This window comes from Melospiza georgiana, chromosome 3, assembly GCF_028018845.1.
Source record: "Melospiza georgiana isolate bMelGeo1 chromosome 3, bMelGeo1.pri, whole genome shotgun sequence".
In the NCBI taxonomy this organism is placed as follows: Eukaryota; Metazoa; Chordata; class Aves; order Passeriformes; family Passerellidae; genus Melospiza; species Melospiza georgiana.
This window is the reverse complement of record NC_080432.1, coordinates 115,825,202-115,849,823: the sequence shown is the minus strand read 5'-3', so window position 1 is coordinate 115,849,823 and position 24,622 is coordinate 115,825,202. Positions and strand designations below refer to the sequence as shown.

At 35.9% G+C, this 24,622-nt stretch overlaps 1 protein-coding gene across 4 annotated transcripts in view; it reads right to left on the bottom strand.

Annotated features, from left to right (window-relative positions):
• Positions 1–24,622, bottom strand: part of FUT9 (fucosyltransferase 9) — a 106,351-nt gene that overhangs the window by 31,887 nt on the left and 49,842 nt on the right. The window contains exon 2 of one of the 4 annotated variants that reach the window (XM_058020448.1): positions 49–142. The exons of 2 other annotated variants lie outside the window; for them this stretch is intronic. In XM_058020448.1, the coding sequence (XP_057876431.1) occupies positions 49–115 (67 nt within the window). In that variant the 5' untranslated portion in view covers positions 116–142. Of the gene's footprint in view, positions 1–48; positions 143–24,622 lie in introns of those variants that run through there. One more of the 4 variants, XM_058020449.1, reaches the window with a different exon arrangement.

Here is a 24,622-nt window from a genome sequence, read left to right as displayed (position 1 = left end):
CAGGTGAGACTTAAATACTTGACTACTGTAACAGAATGTGGTTCTCACCAGAACATTGTGGCTGTGGAGACAAAATCTTCCATCTGTGATGCATCCTAGAATACAGCAGCTTCATGTGACAGATTGCAGAATGGACAAATATCTGTTTTAAAATGAAACAAAACACATTTTAGGGACATCTTGTGACATCATAAGTCTTTCAGCTACATGCCAATTAGGAATCCTTCCTCTCTCTCCATGCTGACTTATGTGAAGTTCAGTCACGCTCCAAAAATCCTGAAAGGTTGAGACATCCTATAGGGAGAGCACGTTTTGGTTTGAGATTCCTAGGAGGGAAATGACTTGTTCCCAGGCTTTTGGTAGCTCAGTCACAGCAGAAAGGTCTGTGGCTTCCTCAGAGCCAAGCAGCCAGTCCGGATTCTCATGCTGGAGACTTCACCAACAATTTGGATGAAGAGGTCTCCAGAGACAGAAAGCCTACACAGCAGCTGAGAGGGTGGAATGTCCCACAGGTGCCTTAACATTTGAACTTAGGAACTTGAAGCTGTTGCCCAAGTCCTCTTCAATGAGACTTTGACTCTCTAGGCTCTATATGAAATATTTCCATAAGTGCCTGTAGGTTACATGTTTTGCTTTTATGTAAGGACCTGAAAATTCAAATAATACACGAGAGGGAATTTACTAAAGATTCTGGGTATTATGTTAAACTGTTTACATTGCTACTTTCAAATTCTGTCCTCTCCATGCCTTGTAGGTACTTTTGAAAATGAGATTTTAGAAATTCTTTCATAACATACTGTGAAAAACTACCCTCCCATTTCGCTAGAAAAATGCAGAAATTTTGTTGCTTCAAACACTGACCTAATTTTCATACTGTCAGGTTTGCCTATAAAGAAGAAATAGAGTGTAAATGCAAGTCTTTATGGCTTTGATATGTTTGAAAACAAAATCCAATTAAACTCCTATATTTGCTAATCTTTGTCTTAATAAAGTTGCTGTGGGTGTTATTGGCTGTTTATACCATGAAAACATGGCAAAGCAGCATGATTATTTTCATATTTGTGTTTAGATATTTTACCATTATAGACACATGAGAAAACCTGCTGGAATCTTTTCAATATAGAAATCAGCAAATAGTTTTTAAAAGGAGAGAAGGTAATTAACTTCACTTCTTAATGATGCTCTTAATTTAAACTATGCAAGAGATGTCTAATGAGCGAGAGAAATGTTGCAGAAAAAAACCTGTTCTTTGGTTAAAAAAACTAAATTAGAATCAGCAGAGTTTGAATCTATTTGCACATCTTCAGCAGACTTACTCTGTGACCTTAACCAAAGTGTTTCATTTTTGTGCCTTGTGGTTTTTCTATAAAACAGAAATAATAAGAATGAACTTGCTGAGAGATTGTGGGCCTTAATTGTTTAGTATTTATATCTTCTGAGAGAATATAGATAGGATTACAGAATGTGATGAATGATTAGCATTCTTTTGCTATTACCAAGCTCTGATATTTTTACACAGCTATTTTATCATACAAAAATCTTTACTTTTTATAGCCCTGCATCCAACAACTACCCTGACAAATATATTGAGCAAAATATGTGAAGTCCTTCTCATGTCTCTTAAATGTAATTAGTGCCCAAATTACTCTCAAAATCAGTAGAGGACAATAATAGTCTACCTCCACTGATTGTACCTGCCAGGTCCACAGGAAGATGAGTAAAGAGCGACTTCCAGGTAAAATATATTTACACAATTTAATGGTTCAAAGCCCCCCCAAATCAGCATAGAACTCATTGTCTTCAGGCTTAGCATGCAGGTCCTGGAGAATGGAAAAACCTCAACTTTCTGCTTCTGATTGAGCTGGTAGGCAACTTGCAGGCAACAGACAAGATTTGTTTTGCAGGTGATGAGTTCCTGAAGCACAGGTCTGGCCCCACAGCTGCGGGGTCTGGGTACCCCAGACAGAACAAGAAGCAAACCCCTCAAGCAGTACTAACAGAAAAAGTACTGCAGTACTAACACGGGTACCAAACGTGCTCGAATGGTTGGTGAATTGCTCAGAGAAACTGCAGAGCAGTACTTGTGATGAACAAGTACTGCTACTTTGAAGCAACAAGCAATTTCCAACAAATACATTCAAAAATTTCCTACATAGTTCAACAGAAAGAGGTTAATGGTCTTTTTATGAAAACATTTTCTTATTGTTATTTGCCTTACTTTGTGCATTGTTACTTTGGATTGGGGTGTGTGGACAAAGCTCTTCAACTTCTTTAAATATTTGATGCAGCTAAGCAGGTAGAACTTCCCACCTGATTCATTTGTCAGCATAAGCTAGGAGAGGTTTTTCTGGTTATAAAAATAATTTTATTTTTCATGGAGAAAATTCTAATGTTTTCACACAAAATATGTAACAAGACAACAAAACCAGGGGATTAGTACTCTTTCCTATCTACATTTAATCCTGCTCTGTGGAGTTTGCATATATGTATTCTCATATACATATAGTATATGTATATCAGAATATATAGTAATATAAATATATAGTAATATAAAATGCAATGACATCAGAAACATACTATACCTTGGCTATAGACTAAGCTGAACTATAGATCCTGAACTGTTATAAACAGGGTGCAAAACAGTCTATATAGAATTCTTATCTGTATATGTCTTCTCTACCTTCTTTTAAAATAAAAATCTAAAGGGCAGTGTCACTACCCTGGATGCTGCAGACTCTGAAAAGTATTTTATTTGAAAACTGCAAGGAGCAGCTCGGGGTATAAAGTCCATCATGCCATTACAAACATGAAATGAATCAAACAAACAAACAAAAAAACCCCAAAAGAAAATAAAATCTATCCACAATAAACACAGATCCAAAAATGGTTTATGAAAGTGTTGTGGTAAAAAAAATAACACAATAAAATAATTAGAAAATAATGAAATAAAATAATTAGAAAATATGCAATAAAGTTTGCTGTGTAATTATTTACTTATTTATTTTAGTTATTATTTGAAATTATAATCTTTATAATTTAAAATAGTATCAGTAACATGCAAAAATATAATAAGTTTTACTGTGATGAAGAAAACCAGCCTTTTCACGACAGAATCATAGTCTCTTCTATCAGGCTTGAAGATAATTAAACATTTGTCAGTGTGGCAGGTCCTAAATTCCCAGAAAATAATACAGGGATGCAAAAAATACTATTTCATATTATTGAATGCTAAGGACATCAGAGCTTCTGGGCATGACAAGTGAAAATGACAGATGTAACCATGTAGCAAGTATGTTAATTATGTTTGGAGCAAAGTAAAAGTGCAAACTTTATGACTTACTAGTAAAAAAAAATTGAATGCCCTTAGAAGGACAAGATGCAGATATTTTTGACCAATATGATCATATTTTTAATGTGCCAAATACATTTACAACCCTGGAATACATTTGCAATCTATCAGATTAATCTAAGTGTCAGATGTGATTTGAAGAAGGACAAGGAAGAAATGCAATTAGAATATAAAAAAGGAACAATAAGTTCATTCTTTTTTGAGTTATTGCTGTCCAACTTTCCCATGTGTTTGTCACACCTCTCCAGTCTCACCTTCAGGGTAAAGAACCAAACACGCAAAACATCAGATTTCGTATTTTGTACTCACAGACTTTTTTATCCTTTTCTAGCTATTTCAAATCCATTTAATATTTCAGCCGTAGTTTGGGTATTTTCAGACCTAAATAGAAGAGTTTCTTGTTTTTCTAATGGTAAAAAAAGTGAAAAAAATTATTTTTACCTAGTTCATGCACTAAAAGATTTCTCTTAGTTCACTATCATTTACTTTCTCAGTAAAACTCCTCTTGATTAGCCTCTCGTTTTCTCTGCAGTATGCCAAATTCTCCTTCAAAGCTGGGTCAAAGCTTTTTGAATATTCCCAACTTGCTGGTGTGTAGGGTAAGGATTTCAGCTGAGTGTTGTAGCTTGCATTAAAACTGCCTGGTGTGCTAAGGATAAAACCAGCCTTGCACCAAACACAGAGCAGGCCTTGGAGAGCAGCTCCAGGGATAACCAGTGTGCTGCACACCCTTACCTTCGAGCAGCTGAAGAACACTTGACTTAAAGCACTCAGTAGATGTGTTCTTGAAAGGCCAAGGTTGTACTTCAGGAACACATACTAATTTAAAATGGAATTAGCAGCTACTTGCTACAGTGAGATTTCCCAGAGAGAGACTCTTGAGGATGCTCTGAGCAGATCTTTTACACAAAATATTGAAAATGAATGGCAGCACAAGACCTCTTAACTCCCTACACTTACCAAAGGCATCTTTTCCTACTCCCTCTCTTCCAATAGATTTTTTTTCAGTGTTTCTGTTTACCCCCTCAGAGAAATCAAAAGTGAGTGTGTGTCTTTGCTCTTTTTTTTGCTCCATCTGATATCGCATTAGCTCTGAGTCACCTGCATTCTCCTGAGCTCTCAGTCTGATCTTGTCTAGGAATTGTACTCATTAGCTCAGCCGAAACAGCAGCTCACAAAGACATCACTAGCATCATGTACTGAGCACAGAGTCAAGGTCAGGTTGCTTAACATATGCATTTGTTCAGCTGTTTCTGAATTTCCTCCTGCAAATGTGAGCTTGGGGACTGAGTGAGCTTGCTCAATGCTTCTAGAGATCCTAAATGGAATAATTTGATGTAAGATTCTTACATGTGCAAAACTGGGTTTTCAGCTTTAATTTTTTTTATTTTTGCTGTTGTTTTAAATAGTATTTTAAAATTTCAGCTATTACAAATGGAAAAGATAGTGTTAGAGTGTATTACATTATCTGAGAAATACTTAAATACATGTAAATGGTAGCTGTACTATTAAACATGTGGAAAATAGTTAAGACAAAAAAGGAAGTTGTTATTTCCTGATGGCTCTAAACTATGATATATATAATGAGAAAATTTATCACTTTTGCTCAAACTGAAAATCTGAAGTACTTTTGTTTGTATACAAAATACTTTATTATTCAGGGGAATTTGACTTGCACTTTTGTGTTAGGAGTGATGTCTTGCTTAATAGATGATGGACTGCGCCTACCTCAAACTGAGTTGATTTGGGTCATCAGGTAGTTCAAATTTTTTCAATATTTTGCAAAATTATATGACCACAGAACCTGTTCCTTTATAAAGATGTAGTTTAACTGGTTTATGTAACACCTAGTTGTAGTTTCTAAAATATTATAATAATAACATATCTTTTGTCAAGCTCCTGGAGGGCTCCATCAGAACAAAAATTTCATTGTGTTTGTGTTATGAACATTCCCTTGCAGGTGGAAAACTTGCCGCAAGAAATATTTTGCCTGAGCCCAGATACAGTAAATAATGGCAGCAAAAGAGGAGAAGAATGATAAGACAAAAACAGAGCAAGGAAGATCATGCGTTTAAGTAGGCAGGTCCCAATGGCTTTAGAAAACTTAAAGTATCTGATCTATATCAGCCATCCTATTTGCTAGTGAATTCATACCAGAGTGCTCTCTTCTTTTTTTGGTGTTTTTTAACTTTCCTTTCCTTAGTTGTTAATGGCAAGATCAACTTGAGGAGCCTATTGTAGAATTAAAGGGCAACCTAGAGGGAACTTGAAAGGTGTTTGCTACCTCAGCAGCTAAATGATGTAAAGGTGGACAGGTTCCAAGGTGAGCACAATGGCAGAAACATAAAGGCTGACTCTGATGTAGTAGGAAACAGGAGAAGGAGAAAGGGCTTCAGAACAGAAGCAAGTCTGTCATATCAACTGACATGGCTATTTTGGCAGCTGTATTTTATATGAGCAGAACAGAGCGATGAGGAGCCTGGTCAAAAACCTAAGAGAGCAGAGGAGGGCTTTAGCAGCAATAAAAGAAAACACAGTATAAGCTCATCTGAAGGAACCCCGTGGCTTTAGCATGTCAATAAAGGCAATGGAAAAGGAGGAACTGAAAATTTTCTCTTGCAAGTTAAAACATCTATGGATTTTTAATGCTGGATTATCTGAACAATCTGCAAGCACTGCCTCGTGGCAATCCAGTATAATTGTGGGAAGGGATGGAACATCTAGGTAAGAAAAACACAGAGTATTTCTGTGTCCACATACTAAGTCAATGTTCTTATTGCTGATCCTCATTTCATTCCCTTTCTTTCCAGTGTACTTTACAAATATTCTATATAGCAAATATTTTCCAGCGTGGTCTTCTGTCTCTCCAGGCTGATTTCTGGTTATTTGGTGTTTGCTGAATACTGTGAATGAATAATCTGAAATCTTTAAATCTAATTGCTTTATTTACTATCTTTTTGAGTAGACAACTACTTCTGCCCTTAGACTCTGAGATGTTAGAACTTGAGTGGATGCTGTCTTGGCTGCCAGAGAGGAAAGCATTGTCTTCTCTTTCTCCTTTTGCAGTGTGACTACCACAGTGAAGATATTGTCCCCTTAATTCTTTTGAAGAAGAGGCCTTTTCTACAGGATATATCCTCTCAGAACACAGGTGAGGAGGGAGAGTTATAAAATGCATTTATACTTCACAAGTAGAAGCCAAAAGACATTTATAGCCAATAACAGGGATGTTGTTTGTATGAATTATGTCTCAATAATTGCATTGCTCCCGAGTTAAATAATTTCCTTACCCATTTTTCTATCATCTTTTCTCCATCAAATTACAAGTATGATATCTGAGTGCAAAATAGCCCTAATATTGCCCAGGCATCTACAATTCTTTCCCAAACTGAAAGATTCCATCCCAGATAACACTCACAAATCGTCTTTCCATCCTGCAACCACTCACTTCCCTTTTAACATTAATCTCTAAAGTGAAATCATCCTAAACACTCTTTGAAATACATCCTTCACAGGTTCTAGGAATAATTTCCTCTGCTCTGAACTCATATGCATCTTCTAGTCATTTATGCAGGCAGCATATGGCCACTTTTTTCTGGCTTTTCTGCCTTTTCTTATAATCTAAATCTTGTGGCAATTTTGTAACTTTTTTCTAATGAAAGGAAATTGAAGAATGTGAGAATACAGTGCTCAGAGTCACTTGTCTTAAGAACTAGGAAAGCGTTCAGGCAGATACAATTTAATGCTGCAATGCCTAAAACTTCCACACTTGGAGCCAAGTGTAATGCTTGCACTGAGGAGTGCACTCTGCTGCTGAGAAGGGGAACACTTGGAGTTGTGTTTGCACTATAAAATCAGGTGCCCCTGTTCCCTTGAACAAATGGAACATATAGATGTGTACAAGAGGGATTTGCACTTATCAGCAGCTGAAACAATTTTTGCTTAAACCAGTCCAGAGCAGGGCTAATCTACAACTCCATTTTGTTTGCAAGTAGGCATCTTCAGGTGGTAGGTGTCATGTCTCCTTAACAGGAATATGGGTCCTGAAGCCCAGCCCCTGCTCTTGGCTACCAAATAAGGCCTTAAGTGGTCTTTCCTTCCTCGGATGTGAAGGATGCATGATTGCAGAGTACAGCGCTCAGAATTGTTACGGTTGGAAAAGACCTTCAAGAACATCAAGTCCAAGTAACAGCAAGTATTTTCAGAAGAGTGACACAGCCAACAAACCAACAAACTCATTGTGGAAAGATGCTAGTGAAACAGCTTATATTTTTTCCTCTGTTGCATTTTGTCAGCCAAGAATGTGAAAAAAATGAAGACCAAAAGGATTGTGTTTTTTCCACATCTCACCAGTGCAGAGCTTTGTGTTACAACACACAACTAAGAAAGAGTGTTCTAGAGGAATCCTGCAAATATACTCAATTGTAGGTCCTCAGTAAATATAATGTTTGACCTGGAGATAATTGAAAAGATAAGAAATAAATTTTTCCTGTGCTGAGGAGGCCTAAAGCCAGAATAGTTATAGTTGCCTTAAAACACTCATCTTCAAAGCAGAAGCTTCACCCATGAAACTTGGATGTTACTTTGAATTTAGACTTGGAAATTGTTTTCCATTTGAACCTTCTAAATGTTCACACTTGAACTAAGCAGAATTACTCATGTCCTTAACATTGAACACAAACAAAGTATTTGGATGGTATGGACATGAGGTGAAATATATGATGCTTAATAACGGAAGTGGGATTTTCCAAGTTCCTGTCTGAGTTAGTACAAACTTGTCTCCCTTATCTGCCATCTCATATATACAACCAGCATGGCCACTTGGTTCCAAATTACAAGGTACCTAGCTGCTTGTGTTCTGATGGGAAAGCCCTCTATGGGAAAGAATTTTGCAAACCTTGAAAGCCTTTTTAAACTTTCTCCAGCTTCATTCAAGACAGCCTATTTGTTACTGATGTTTACACTAGGTAAGTTGTCCCCATGGGAATTAGGCAGCATGATACTTTCTAGAACAGAGCTAGTCTCTTGAGACCTCAAAGCCTTCCTACATTAAAGTGCTGCTTGTTGATAATTTCTTTCTTGGTTCGCATATGCACAAAAATACCAGTAAGTATCTAAATAGTACTGAAAAATGGATTAAAATTTACTGGTGTTCTATTACAAAAAGGTACAAAATACTACAAATTGTCTTTAGAACTAAAATGTTTCACAACTATTTAACATTTTATCTCCTTTGCTGATTGTAAATTCCACTCATATATAAAATTAATTAAAAATATTATTAAAGTGAATGTCTAGTCTTTTTATAATACAAATCTTCTGCTTCAGCCTCAAGTAGTTTCTCTTCCTGCATTGTTAAGTTGATTGACAGTCAATCCACTTTGTTCATCAAAAGATTTGAGGAAGCCATTTCCACCACAAGTTCTTCTCTGCTACTTTTAAAACATCAGATAACTTCCTTTATCTTTCCAGATGAAATGGCATTCACTGTATCTCAAGGGTTTTTTGTGTGCTTGTTATCCATAGGTTATCTTAATTTGACTTTTTCTTTTTGTCAGTTTTCTGTGTCTTTTTCATTGTCCCAATTTAATCTGATCCTGTGATTTTTTTTTTCCCTAGAAGTGATTTTTTGCTATTTATCTTACTTAACATAATTTTTCTTCAACTATTTCTTATGCTCTTGTCTAACTAGCTATGATATAAATCTATTCCACTCACAAAAAGGGCAGTTTATACTTCCTTAATTTACCTACTTCAAGACACAAAATTGATTTTAATATAATTTTCAATATAAGCCAAACATCTTGTATTAAACTAGAATCACTCTCTGTTTCTCCAAAACTAAAAATATTCTAAGGATGTTGGTATTCGTTATTGTACTAGCTTTCTAAAGGAGCTGTAAAAGTAATTTTCATTAATGTGTGTTGATAATTCTACTGAGCTGTTACTCACATGTAAAGAGTTAAGCACATACAAAAGCATTTCCCAGGAATAATTTTAAGATAATGATCATCTTGGGTAGTTATTTAGAGAATATTGTACTGAAGCAATTTGTATTCAAGTGCCCTATTTTTGGTTTGAAAAAGGCAAGACTAAGGCTCATGCACATGATTCCTCACACCTACACATGGGTACAAAATTTTTGGTACCTCAATCTAAAAAAAGTGATCATTACCTTCAACAGCTGTAAAGTAGGACAATAACATAGTAACTTGGTCAATATATTAAAAAAAAAAAAAAAAGAAAAATTATTTTTCTTCTGTAAGTTCTGCTTCATTGAAAAGTTCATGATCAATTCCCAAACAAAGAGCTACATTTTCCCCAGTATATATGTCTGTATCCTGTGTCCTTTGGAGACACTGTAGCAATGTGTAGGTAAATATGAGAGAGCAGAACAGGCTTAATAAAAATCAACAACAGATTTGTTTGAATAAGGATTGCATGATCAGGATTTTTCTTAGCAGGCTGGCAAGTATCCAAGGTTACAAGTGCTTAGAGGGAAAGAATACACAAAGAATGAAGACAAGCTGAAATTTAGAGTAAAAGTATTTTACCATTTGAGAACTCTTGTCTTGGGAATATATAGCAACTTTATATTTTCACTGTGTTTCTGCAGTGCCAGATCGTACAAGCCTGACCTGTGTTGGCCCTAGAATTTCCATCTGTATGTATTAGGGCAAACTATATACCTTGGAGCTATCCCCTGCTCACTCTTTCCAGTTATTATTCCTAAAACTGACACACATGAGTTGGCAATTGTTGAACTAGCAGAAGATAAGTCACTTTTTGCTGCATTTCCCCCTCATCCACTTAAGAAAATTAAGTGATGTAGCATAGATTTTATATGCAGAATACTTCTCTTCCAGAGAATTATAAAATATGTAATCCATTTGTATAGGATTTTTCTCTGAAGTGAAATCTCCTTAATGTTGCAAATGGGCAGTTCTAACCAGCTCATTTTTGTCCTTTTGTTGGTGTGTCCTTCACATAGGTGTGATTTATGCCACCAAAAGAGAGTCGCAGCTAGTGAAGAATTGATCATTTATCTAATCAAAATAGTTTCACTGCAAAAATGTTTTTTTTTATTTTATTTTCTCTGCACAGGAATTAGAATATTCAACCACTATAAAAACTGAAAAAGAACCTGTGCAGTTGTCCCACTGACACTACTGCACTACCAAAGGAGACACTGTTGCCTTATAGAAGAATCCAAATTCAAATATAGGAATAAAATGGGTAAGGGAGATGAGCCACAATTAAAAAAAACCAAACCACCATAAAAACCCCACGCCAAAGGGTTCTTTGCCCAATCTTTTGGACAAAGAACTGAATTGGTAACTAATTTTCATCTGGTAGCAGAACATGGGAAAAAGAATAGTGAAATAAATCAAATGAATTTATAAACCACTTTATATTTAAGTTAAAATATTTTTAAAAATCATCAACTCTTAAAATTGCAAAATAATGAACACATCAGTTGCACGAACTAACAGTAAACATCTCTATGACTCAGGGTTGCAATTCCACCAATAAGCAGCACTTCTCTGTGTCTACCAACTCATTTAGAGACAGAATGTTTGGTTTTAAATAAAATAATGAAATACATTTTAAAAAAATTTAGTTTGTTAGCTACAGATAATCTCTTCTGTTGTTTATAGGTAATCTGTTATAGTTGGTTAATAGATAATCTTTTAGATTATAGATCATCTCTTCATAGCGTTAAACTCACCAGTATTCATGGTGTCCTGTGTAAGCTGTAAATTAACCATCTAAAGTGTTTGGCTGATGCATGAAATGCTGCTTTGGACCTCTTTGTAATGACACCACCAGAGTCTCATTGTCTTCATGAGCCAAGATTATCTCTTTTCACTTGGGCCAGAAGTGAAGAGAAAGTTAAAAACCAAAACAAAGCCTAATTTCACTAGCATAAGAATGTGTTTCCCCACAGACTTGAGTGAGAAAATCTTTTGTCTTATCTACTAAGCCATCTGGTACCATTAAGCTGCTGAGAATTGATCAGATGGAAAAAATCACTGCAGACTCTAAGCATGGTCAGAATCAACTCTGTGACAATCATTGCCCTGTTTTCACCAAAGTTCTTAACAATATAAAAGGCTCCTTTTCTTGGAAGTGGATCTGTTAATTTTTCCTCAGTGAGCCAAAGTTTGCAAGAGTAAAATGTTTGCCTGACTTAAATTAGTTTTGCATGAATTTCTGTGTAATGACAATGGTTCAAAAAAAGAAAATATCAAAAGCCATATTGTGGTGAGCAATTCTTGTGTGGAAGCACATCATGAAGGTGATTGTCTCTTTAGTATCCTATTCTTTCTCTTTAGTACCCTATTCTTTTACTTTTCTTCTTCAGACCCAGTCTTTTTTTTAATCTTTAGCAAATACAATGCAAATCAAGAACAATGTGGGGTTCAGATTGACATAATTTCCATTACTTTCTCTAAAAACTGTTAAACAGTGAGACTGTGGGCTCTCATGCACACTTTTCATTGCTGGCACATTTATGCTATGGTACTAGAAAGATGGATGCACCTGCTTGCTCTTTTGCATTGCAAAGAGGCCCCTTGATTTTAGTGAGCTAAAGCAAGCCTCTGAGCATGCCTTTGCAGGATCAAAGCTCAGCTGCTTCAAACTTCAAGCTTCAGTAAAAAACATGACATACCCAGGTCAAATTTCTTTTCTGTTTTAATAATCTGTTTCTGTAATTGCTTTGTTAAGTGCTCTGTTTTTCATCCTACCTTCTGTATTGAATTTGTAGTTCAAACCTATACTTATTTAGCAATTTATCAAAATAAAACTGAAGCTAGGTATGCTGCTTTTGACAAAAAATCCCCACAGAATAAATAAAGCAGGTGAAAATCTTTTCAGGAAAAATAAAGTCAAACCAACAGGTCAAGTAGAAACTCATAAAAAACTAAAACTTATTTAAACACACACACATACGAAATCTTAAAATGAGACTGGAAAGGCAGAAATAAAATTGTTTTCTTGCAGATTAGATGGCTATGAATTGCACAAAAAATGATTGCCCAGATATTTCAATTTAAAGCACAAAATAGCTATTTGTTAAAACCTGTAATAGCTCCATAACTGGACATAAAATAAGTAATGGAGTGACACGCAGGGAAAATGTTTCTGTGTTTCTCTGACAGAGTTTTAAAGTGCAGGCAACCCAATGAGTCTTATACACTTTATATTTCAAATTATTTGCATGAATCTTACCACATGACTGTATTTCCTCTGAAGATTTTTCTTCCTTTCATTTGCATCTACTTTGTGCATTCATACCATACTGGTTTGCTAGGTGGAACAGTAATGTAAATGCCTTTAAAACTGACTTTCTGATTTGGGAGTTTTGTTTTGTGGATAGCATGCAAAGTAGTCAGATTTTATATCAGGCTCTCAGAACCAATTTGACCAGGCCTGTCTATGGTGGAGCTTAAGCTGCTGATTAGCTAGAGATAGAAGTGAGCTTTATTGGATGACATCTAATTGCTTAGAAGTCACCAGTTTATGGAATGGATATAACAACAGAAACTGGATTAATCTTGTTTTTGTTTATTCTCATCAGCCTTCAACTTGATTATTTACCTAGACAACATTATGCACAAAAGTGACTGTCTTTGTGCTTTTTACTCTGGCTATCATAAATACCATGGCTTTGAGCATTTGGAAGATGACATTTAGGCCACTGCTTTACTTCCCTTTTTTGTCTTCAGAACATGGTCAAATGTCCTGAGTGATGGTAGTGATTGCTTTTGATTTATCTAACTTTTCCTCTGGAGTATGTGAGCTAAGTACTTGACATTCTTCCTCAGGTCTTGCCTCTCATCTCTTGGTTTTGGTCAGCTAAAGATTCTTTCAGATGGTGAATAATCATAAGGAAAGACAATAAATTACAATCAGAGAAAAACACTGCAGACTGAGGCTGAGTGGGAACAGTGTGGTTTCCTGTTCTTAATGATCTTCCAACTATGCTCCACATGCTGGAACTACCTGATCATCCACAATATTCTCATCCTTCTGTTGCTATCTTCCTAGTACTGAAATTAGCATAACTTTTTTTCCTCTAGTAGTTCTACTGACTAGCAATTAAATAAAACTAAAAACATTTGCTTACTTTATAATTTATCTGTGCAATTTGGCTGTCTTATAATTTGTTTCAAACTGTGCATTATAATCTCTAATATAAAATATGGAGGAAAACTTGTGCTGCTGCTGAAGAATGCAGCTGGACAGCTATTATTAATGTAAGCAGAAGTCAAACAGCTTGATCCCTTTAAAGTTTGTTGGCACTTAAATACTTAAATACTTTAAAAATTCTGGAAGGAAACAGGATACTTTCAACTGACTTCCATATTAAAAACCTACCAGTATTTAGACACTTTAATGCCAACCTTATATATTCACCTGCTTCACCTCTATAAAGTGAAAGTAACTTCCTTTTTAATCAGTTTTGTTCTATTGGCCAAAAAGTCTTCATCTTTCCTTTAGTAGAAGTCTCTTTTGAATAGCTGAGCCCTTTTTTGCCATTCACTGAGAATTTTCAAACTTTTGTTACTGGTTAGGCAAGGTGCTTTGGGAAAACCAGTTTTTGTGCAATTAAAGATATAACACACACATTCACACGAGGGCAGACTGACAGTGACAAACCTTGGCTCTGACACTTCCCAGCTCTGTGTTTTGGCTTTCCAACCCAAGTAAAATTCTTCAACCCTATTTTTGTGGGTGAAGTACTGGTTTATGTGAGTTAAGATTTGTAGGAAGTGTGATTCAAATAAAGAAAGGATAGTCTGAACTAAATTCAAGTGTTGCACAACTTTCCAAAAAATGTGAATTCATTGTGCATCAAGTAGACTGAGCAACTTTTCCTACTTTGCTTTCAGAAAGCATTGACTTGACATCATCATGTTATTCTATGTCTTTTTGCACCTTTGAGAATACTTTTCTGCTCTTTATCATTGCATGTAATTATTTATCTTCCTCCCAGGTAAGTTTATCTACAGCTATTGATATCTTCAGTCTGTAAGTAAAGGAAAGAGACTTCATTGGATTTCCAAGTTAGTCTACAGTAGATCAGTATTTGGACACTGTAGTTTAAAAAGAGGGCCATAGCAACTTTGGAGGGATTCTTGTATGCTTTTACTGGGCTGCACTAGTTTTTTGTAGAAAAGAGACTGTCAGGTGAAACTTATAAAAAATATACTCCCAAAAATATTTGTGGAAACAAGATCCTAGGAATAAAATCTTCCACTTCTTTTTCAATTTTGCCATTGTATCTATCATGCCTTGAGGAAGCTGAGACCTCAAGGTGTGAGTGGTGAGAATTCTTGCTCAGTTCTCAGCACTTAGCCCATCTTGATGGATATGAACTCAGTCAGAGTTTATCAGCTAAGAGCAGAATGAATAGGATGGGATTTTTCTGACTGCTACAATTCTGAGATTGCATTTGGGGCTGCAATTTTCTTATTAAAATGAAGTAGGGAAACAAAGGCCCACAGGCAATTGCACATATAAACCCAAGTTACTGGGTCATAAAAAGATGAAATATTTACCATAATTGTAACACAGTGTGGAACAAGCAGCAGATATTGGTCTCAGTGAACAAAGCTCCATCTTTTTCTTAGCATCTGGACCTGTAAATTTCTAAAGCAACAATGCCATAATTAATACAAAGGTTTCTGCCATCTGTTCTGTTTGATAAAGATTATTTGTTGCCCTTGTGATTTTGGAAACTTTCCAGTAAATATTCCAACAAATTTGGGCATAGAAATAGTCAGGTATGAGGCATATGACCATTATTGTGTCTGATGTGCAATAAAACGCGATGCAGTGATGAAACACAAAGGAGAAGATAAAAATAGAGCACCAAACATAAAGAAAGAAATATAATTAACAGATATAAAGGATATTTGATTTAAAAAAATCACTAAAATTTCACAATGCATAAAAAAGAAGTAATATTAAGGCCATGATTTCAAACACTTAAAAGCAGTAAATATGCTGTTGAACTCCTCATCAACTGCATAGAGGTCCCTTGTGGCTTTATGAGAAATTTTCCTGCCTGAGAGGAGCTCAGGTGACTGTGAGGCGTGGAGCTTGTGACAAAGATGAAAAGATACTGATGGCATATGTAAAATGGACAGCAGCAACGAGCTCTAAAACAGAAGTACAAAGATAACTCTTTAAACTGGGAAGAAATTATTTCAAAATCATTAGCTTTGGTAGAAGAATTGACAACAAGTTAACACATGGCATTTCTTTCATTTTGTGAGGCACTGCATAAAATTTAGCTTTACTGTATTCGAGTGCCTGAGAATGTCCTGTTGTCACTGTGAACTAATGAGGTACACTTTCTCTCATCTGCTCAAAGTTGCAGCAGAAATAGTCTCAGAATTTCCTATACAATGCCTTCCAAACATAAAAAAAATTGGACAAAGTGCGAGTAGATTTAGGAAAACATTGCTGTGACCAGGAGATTCATATTAACAGGAATAGTATTTTGAACAAAATAGAGAACTAGCTGGTCTGATTTCCATTCAGATCCTTAACACAGTCTTCTTTTTGATAGAGAAGTGGGATCATTAAAGATGATACAGATCCTTGAAATTTTTCACTTGAGCTTTTTATTTTTTTTTAAATTCAGTTTAATAAAATAATTAACTGTAAATCTATGAAATGAAAAAAATTGGAAAATTACAGCTACTCCTCCAAATCTGAATGGGAAAAAGTCTCAGGTTTCTTTTCCAGTTTGTTTGAGTTTTGTGAGCAAGTGTTAGATGTTTGTCTAGGGCCTCTAAAATCTGATATAGAGCTATTGCAAAATTCAGGTTAGAATGTTCATGGCAAAATCAACTCTGCTATCTCAGCTCTCAATCTGTATAACTTTGCTTACTGTTGCAATGTTCTCCTGAGTTGCTATTAACATGTTTGACCAGTCAACAAACAAATAAAGTAAATAAAGTGTTTACTTTGAAGAGAAAATAACAAGGCTGCAATCCATAGTGAAGAGAATACAAGCTGCCAGGGTTACCAGAAGACTACGGAAATATGTTCCAGTTCAGTATTTGTTCAGAGTTTTCTCTTTTCAGACTAAGATAGTCATAAATAAACTAAATTAAAGTGAAATAACATGGACTGTTTTTGTAAAGGCATCATCAGATAGAAAAAAATACAATGCCTCTTTGTAGCAGTTGTGGGAGGACACAGCCCTGGACAGGAAGGCTTCAGAGGATATTGACGACAAGAGAGCAAGACCATGAAATGGAAACAGAGTGATAAGGAGTCCTGGAGGCATTGATTTATGAGAAAGATCAGAAAGGTAAAAGAAATCTATTGCTAATCAGTGACTGAGGATGAAAGCCAGCAATGGATGTGGGCATGCTTTGTAGTCATGCAGGGAAATGTTACTGGAATGACAGGGGTTTTTGGGGATTGACAGCCCAGTGATCTCATTCCAAAGTGATCTAAAAGAGCTCAGTAGGCTGAATAACATTTGAAAGCAATGGAAATAGAAAAGGCAGTAATTGAATACAGGTGATAGAGACAACATAACTAGATTTTTAATTTCAAATTCAGTAGCATATTAATGTAGAACCAGAGCTGGGAGAAAGAATTTGCCATGCTGACTGCTATAGCAGCTGTCCTCACCCTATATCCTCTTTTTTCTATGGTTATCCCTATCACACTGGGCAAGGAAAATGTAAGGATCATGTATGTCTATGGAGCTAAGTAGCTTATGGGGCAGGATACATACAAGATATTCATTCAGCCAAAATTCAATGCACGGGGCTGTGGAAAGTATTGAACCTTGACCACTCTTAACAGTGACTGACTCATCTGCCATTGTGTGAGGAAAGATGAATGACCTCTTACCCTAGTGACCACAAACACACTGCCATCCAACTGGAAAGAAACTCTTGTTGACCCGAAATGAAGTATATTCATATTTATATATGAATATATAAATGAAATACTGAAGAAATTTTCTGGTGTGTGGGTTGATGAAGAGGTGTTAATACCTGACTCCAAAAGGGCACCCCTGAGTTTACCATATGAATTACAGAGTTTGATTGGTACATTTGGAGGGGAAGAAAGCCAGAAATATGTTTACTTGAAAAAATGACATGAAAATCCCTCTATAGTCTAGTGAAGAAAAAAGGCACAGCATGTCTATGAATGTACCTGTCTGCTAAAGATAATCCTGGCTCCAGGATTTCTGGCACTTGAAAAAACTATGAGTGGGATTTAGTATATAAGGAAAGACTGAAGATGGTATTATTCTATGGTTCAAACAAGCTTGGTACTGCTTTCAACAAAGGTGGTTTAGATCATGTGTTCTTCTCAAGAAGACCTTTTAAGAAGCTAAGAAAATGCCAAAGTTGCACTAAATGAACAGTGAAGGTCAAATGAGGGCATCAAAAATTACCATTTCAATAAAAAATTAGGTTAATTTGGACTAAGAATGGCTTAACTTTCATGAGCTCTCCTGTTCTCACTGCTAGGCTGACTTGTGAGTGACCATCCTACATAGGCTTTTGTCTTTAGATAACTGAGATGTTTCTTGATAAAAAGTGTTTTGGGTAAGAATTTTTTTTTGCCTTGGTGACCAAGTAAGTAGGTAAGGGCTAATGGCCAGGGCTGTGATTCAGAGTGATTTAAGCAGGCTGGAGGAATGGGCCAGAAGTAAAGGTTGCAAATTTACACAACAAATGCAAGGTCTTGCACCTGGGAAGAAGAACCCTTGTCATGACTGGGGAACAGGTCTGCTGCAAAGGAGCTGAAGATCTTGGCAGACGGTGTGAGCAATCTCTGCCCTGGCAGGAAAGGCCAGCAGCATCTGGGCATCCAGGGAAATTATTAACCCCCACTATTCAGTGCTCAGACAACACCCAGACCCTGTGGCAAGGTACCGGCTCCCCCAGCACAAGACTGATAAGCTGGAGTCAGTTCAGTGAAGGACCACCAAGATGCTCAGGGGGCTGGAGCATGTCCTGTGAGGAGAAGCTAAGAGAATAGTGCTTTTGAGCCTGGAGAAGAGGGACTTTGGGGGACACTTAACAGCTCTTCAAACCTACAATGTGGTCCCTGAGAAAACTAAGCCATGATCCTCCCTAGTGGTACCTGGAGAGACAACAAGACATGATGGAAAAAACCAAAATAATAAAAAATAGAGAAAATTTTTCATTCTGAAGGCAGCCAAGCTGGTCAGAGATATCAAGTAGTCTCTGTCCTTGGAGATTTACAAGACTCAGCTGGACACAAACCTGAGCACCTGGTCTGATCTTGGATCTGAGACTGCTTTGAGCAGGACAATGGACTAGAAATGTCGCAAGGTCTATTCCTGCCTCAGTGACTCCTGGATTCTTACTCAATGACTCTGCCAGGTCAGTTGGGTGGTCTTGCATGGTCTAGGCAGCTGTAATCTACTGAAGGCTTTAAATGAGAATACTGCATTGAACTGAAATCAGACTCCAGCTAACCAATTTACTGGAGCACTAGGTTTAATACCTAATATCAAATCTGTTCAAATGTGTCACAGACTTCATAAACACTTCAGTACCACCCACTCAAAGGAGAAAAAAAAGAGTAAGCCAGTTTCTGCTCACAGTTACAGTGAATTAAGTGTTTGCTTGTTCACATTTTTTCATGTGCAAAGATGAGTACATTCAGTGATGTCCCATAACACTAACAAATAAAATATAATGATACAGCGCTCAACAAAGGGAAAATGAACTGCACATTAACTTCATATAGCTCTCTTGTTTACCTGTATAATTTATAAAATCTATAAAAATCCCCAAGCAAAACGTCTTAGCAAAAAGAAAAAAAAAAAAAACACAAAAACTTTTTAATGGATTGAACCCTAGAACAAGGATAATTCCAATAATTCAATTTATTATTTAATCAAGGAATACAGAATTCTGGATATGCTACCAAAACCTTTTAAAAAGCAAGTTAATAATGTTCAAGTGACTGACAATACAGCAGCACTATCCTTAGGCTTCATTTTGAATCTAATTTATTTAATTCAAAAAGATCAATCATGAGCAAGCAAGGCAGTCGTTTCCAGTTTAAGTAAAGATTTGGAGGTAAAGAAACAACATACTACAGGAACTATAAATGTTATGGGTTTTTGCTTGATTTGCCATTCAAAAATTATTTAAAATAGAAAGACATCCATTTTGTCCTATAATTATTTTTGTCAAGGTTATCAATTTTATACCTAGCTAACTGATTTTTTTCATGGTTATATTCTCTGCTGAAAATATATTATGTTTGAAATGAAAGACAGTTATGGTATACCTGGAAAATTTACTTTTAAAATCTGTACACACTATCTATATTAATGCACATTATTATTATTGTAACAAAGCTTATAAAGTTTATATGAACTGTATTAACTTGGAGTGGATGCATGCTTCCATTTATGTTTGTTCTGCTGGGTCATGAGTCTCCATAGCACTAATAAACATGGTTTAAAATTATCTTTTTTGTCTATTAATTTTCCTTTTACATTGTGAATATTTCCTTTCTGTCTTCCTTCCTCCTTCTACCTTTTGGAAGTTCTCCAAGTTGTCTTTATGTTTGAACCGCACATTTCTTCTCTAATTATTCTCTAACTCCCTGCTTCCTTCGTCTTCTTTGTTACACATTTGTCTCTCTTCTTATTCCAATCCATGACTTGACATTTGTTACTCTTAAAAGAGGACCTCATGGAATCTGTAATATCTCATGAGACATGAGGCAGAAGTACACAACCTATTGAAAGAGGAACTGAAGAAATTCAGTATGGGAGGGTGGCAGTTCTCACTGTACCTTAGATATCAGGAGTCTAAGAGTGATAGATGAAAGAGCAGTGCAATTAAATATCATCAGCAAAGAGCAGCAGTTGTGGTGGTCATGTTCAAGACAAGGAGGAGAAAGGCAATATCATATTGTACAAAAAAAGTTATATATATATATATATATATATATATATATATATATATATATATATATATATATACACATATGCATGCACTATCATCGCTGTTATATTTCCCTTTTTTGTGTTTCTGTTTTCAGAGCTGGAAAATCTCTATTATTCCTTTCAAAGTTTTTGATATCAGAATTGATCTCTTTTTAAACACTGTCTGCATTAACAACTGCATGCTTTCACCACAGTCTGCATAATTAAGAAACTACTTTGAATATCCCAAAGTAATGAGAAATGTGCAAATTAAATTGGCTGTGGAAAATGCTAAAAATTTCTAATTGGGGAATGCATCTCCTTGGAACATGAAATCATAAAAGTACACAAATCAGAGCACTGTTCAGTTTCATTCTAAGAACAAGACTTTAATTCTTTGCAAGCTACACAAAAAGCCAGATATCAAACTATCTTCAGAAGTCACACTAAAAACTGTGATTCTGGAATTATATTGAAATGCAAGAATATTGTATATGTGTACATATGCAATATGTATATTCTTTATATGAAGAATTTTATATGCTTTATAAAAGCATATGCTTTTATAGGCTTTATTAGAAGTTTTACATGTATATATATGTATACATGCATATAAATATACATATTTACATACATGCACACACATATATGTATACACACATACATATATATGTAATTACAGCAGAAGAATTGTCTCCTGGACTGTAAAATGACAAAAGGTATCACTTCTCTGAGACTGAAATTTATCTTGTATCACATTCAAGAATTAAAGATGGCAACATCTATTTTTTTAAAGGTGAAAAGTGTCCCAACTGTATAACTTGGGATTAAAAAAAAAAAATCTATCAAGCATTCAAGGATAATACGCATAAATGTCACAAATAATGAAGATATTTTGACAGAAAACATAAAAAATTACTAAGATTTAGTCAGTTTAGGAAGAACTGATTTTTTTTCTAGGGAGTGTAAAAAAAAGGCTACTTTTTATGAGGAACTTAAAGTACTTAGAAGTCACATATAAAATATTATAGAAATACTGTATGCTTTCTCTTGAAAACATTGAAATAAACCAATTTAGAGAAACACAGATGTTATTGGTCTCCATAAGTCACCACGTGTGATTTGTCTCAGACTGGTGGTTTCTAAAACAGTGACCTGCTGTAATTTTAAAACAAGATGTGTCTTGTTCCAAGTTTGATGTTCAGGCAAAAAGCTTTTAATCTTTGTGCCAATTTTTTAGAATAGGTGGTCATGCCCTACTACCATGGGTGTAATATAAACCGTTATTTCTGATGGTCTTGTATTAGCCCAGCTCCCCAAGAGAATCTGGGATCATGCTTCAACAAAAATAAAGTGACAGGCACATATCTGAAAGAAAGAAATACTGCCCAACACAGGTACACTGTTTAGGCCATACAAAACTGAAATTTCACAGCAGGAATATAATTTCGTTTTAAAAAAGAACAACATGAGAGGGTTTGGGATAATATACCATGAACAGAAAAATGTTTAAACATAAAATTCTCAGAATAATAAGAAAGTTACAGCTCAGAAAGGAAAAACACAATCCAGCTCCACAGAGACACTTGCAAACAACTGCCCTGCACAAAAGACCTTAATCATATTCTGTTCAGCTCTTGTTTTTAAGACCTCTAACAGTCATATTTTCCTTTTTTCATTCATTAATATTCTATGAACATCTTTAAAGAAGAGGAAGATGAGATATCAGTGTGTATTATCATGAACAAATTATCCCAGACTTTCAATGGCTTCTCCACTTTCTATTTGTGCACGGGGTTCTGGTATTCTGGCAGGGGCTACTGCTGATGTGATGGTCCAAAATATCTCAATTTCCCTTTCTTCTCATGTGTTTCTTCCCTTAAAATCACTGGGGACAACATGGACTTTGGGCAATGCAGGGGAGGAGGGAGCAGGTCCTGTCCTCCTGAATAAGAGGTTTTGGTAGAGAGACTCCAGTGGTGATCCATGCTAATAAAAGGCAGGTGAAGAGTAAGGAAAGACACATTTCTTGTGTGACTGTGGAGAGTATTATTAATAATTGGTTAGCTGAGAAAGGCCACACTAATATAATGCCACTGGTTAAACTGAAGGAGAAAAGTCAGCAGTCAGCAAGCTAAAAGGAAGAGTCAGCAGCGACCTTGCTGCAACATGAGGATAGGGAGTTGAGATTAGTCCTGAATACATCCTAAGAATATGTAGAAAGTATCAAAAGTAGAACCATAGGAATGTAGAAGTAGGCGTAGGTGCTGATATGCAAGCTGACCAATCCTGAGCTCAACTTTTGCAATATGTATGAAGCTCATTATTAACTGTATTTAACCCGCCGTACTGATCAATAAAATCGAGCCTGTGATGATCAAACTGATGTCCTGGTTCCCTTCCGTCGACAAATGGTGGAGAATGCGGGCATAACCGAATCTCTGCCCTTTTTCTCGGATTAAAAGAAAAAGGGATTACGCCACGGTCCGGAAGTTGGGTTTGGGTCCCAGCAGCCGGGACGGTGCCGGAATTTGAAGCACCCTTAAGGTTCACAACTGTGACTTAAGCCAATACGTGTCCGCAGGAGCCTGGAGAGCTGCAACAGCGCGCGCTGATTAATAGGTATGGATAGGCAAGCGGCATATGATTTATTTACCGCCTATTTAGAGCGGCGTGGGATAAAAGGGATAGATTTAAAAAAGGAGTTACCAGGGTTATTAGCCTATGGCCATGCTAAGGGTATCTTTTCTAATCCTCATACAGTTCATGAGTTGTCAGAGTGGAGAAAGTTTGAGGGAATGTGTTGCATGAATCTGTCTGATCATTCAGTGTCAATTCACACTAAGATAAAAGAATTACAACAGGGACTTCACAAACTTAAGGAAGAAGACGGTTTAGGAATTGACGAATGGCTTAAAGGCCTGGGACTCGGACCGTGGCTGAGGAACCTTGTGATCTATGCTATAGGACTGCTGGGTGTAATCTTACTGTTTTTGCTTATTTTGCCTTGTATCTTTAACTGTATCCAAAACATGGTCAGCCGTACAATAGCAAAAACATGGCAAACTAATCTCCTTGCTCAAGAAGAAAACGGGGGAAATGTGGAGAGTATTATTAATAATTGGTTAGCTGAGAAAGGCCACACTAATATAATGCCACTGGTTAAACTGAAGGAGAAAAGTCAGCAGTCAGCAAGCTAAAAGGAAGAGTCAGCAGCGACCTTGCTGCAACATGAGGATAGGGAGTTGAGATTAGTCCTGAATACATCCTAAGAATATGTAGAAAGTATCAAAAGTAGAACCATAGGAATGTAGAAGTAGGCGTAGGTGCTGATATGCAAGCTGACCAATCCTGAGCTCAACTTTTGCAATATGTATGAAGCTCATTATTAACTGTATTTAACCCGCCGTACTGATCAATAAAATCGAGCCTGTGATGATCAAACTGATGTCCTGGTTCCCTTCCGTCGACATGTGACCCAGCACATAATTTACTAAAATGAAAATTACTCCTTGAAATTGTATTCCTAACACATTTTGGAGTCTGTGCAGGCACAGACATTGTGATTAGAATTTTGTGATCCCAAAAGGGAAAATTCTCCATGAGACAAAGCAGTACTTCAAAAGTGCTTTTAGATTTTGAATTGTTTTCTTGGAGTTTGATGCTAAAATTCTCACTGTGGCCTCTGAAGTACCATAATTTGTGTCTTCTTTTGTAAGATCACATGCCATTTCTCAGATAAAACGCTACTATACCTGCACCTCTGCTAGCTGACCTTGTAATTATGTAATTTATTTTTCTTAGTTCCTTTTGCCCCCCACTTTTTAGGATGCTTCTATCTTTCGTTATTCAAAGTACATTCAAAAGTACATTCAAATCACATTTTTTGTGATTTATATTGATTGTGCTTTTATGCAATCATCCCTTTGTTCTCATGCCTGTGTTTCAGCGATTTTCAGTGTGCACCTTTATTACACCATCAGCAGAAAATATTTCTCTTTAGGAGTAAATCCATATCTGATTTTTAACCTATTAGTATAATATTTGATAAAACTCTTCTTTTTTGTATAGTTCAAAGCCTGAATATAGTTGCTTTTTTTTCTTTGTTATCTATTCTCTAGACTGAAAATATTAGCTGCTACTTTCTCCAAGTACTCAATAAGTGTTATTAAACTATTTAATGAGTGAAAAATATTTTGAAATACATCCTTACCATGATATTTATTATTAGAGGAATTAAAATGAGTGAAAATGCATTTTTACTTTTGCAAGATAAAATATATTTGTGTTTCCAATTGCAAAAACTTAAA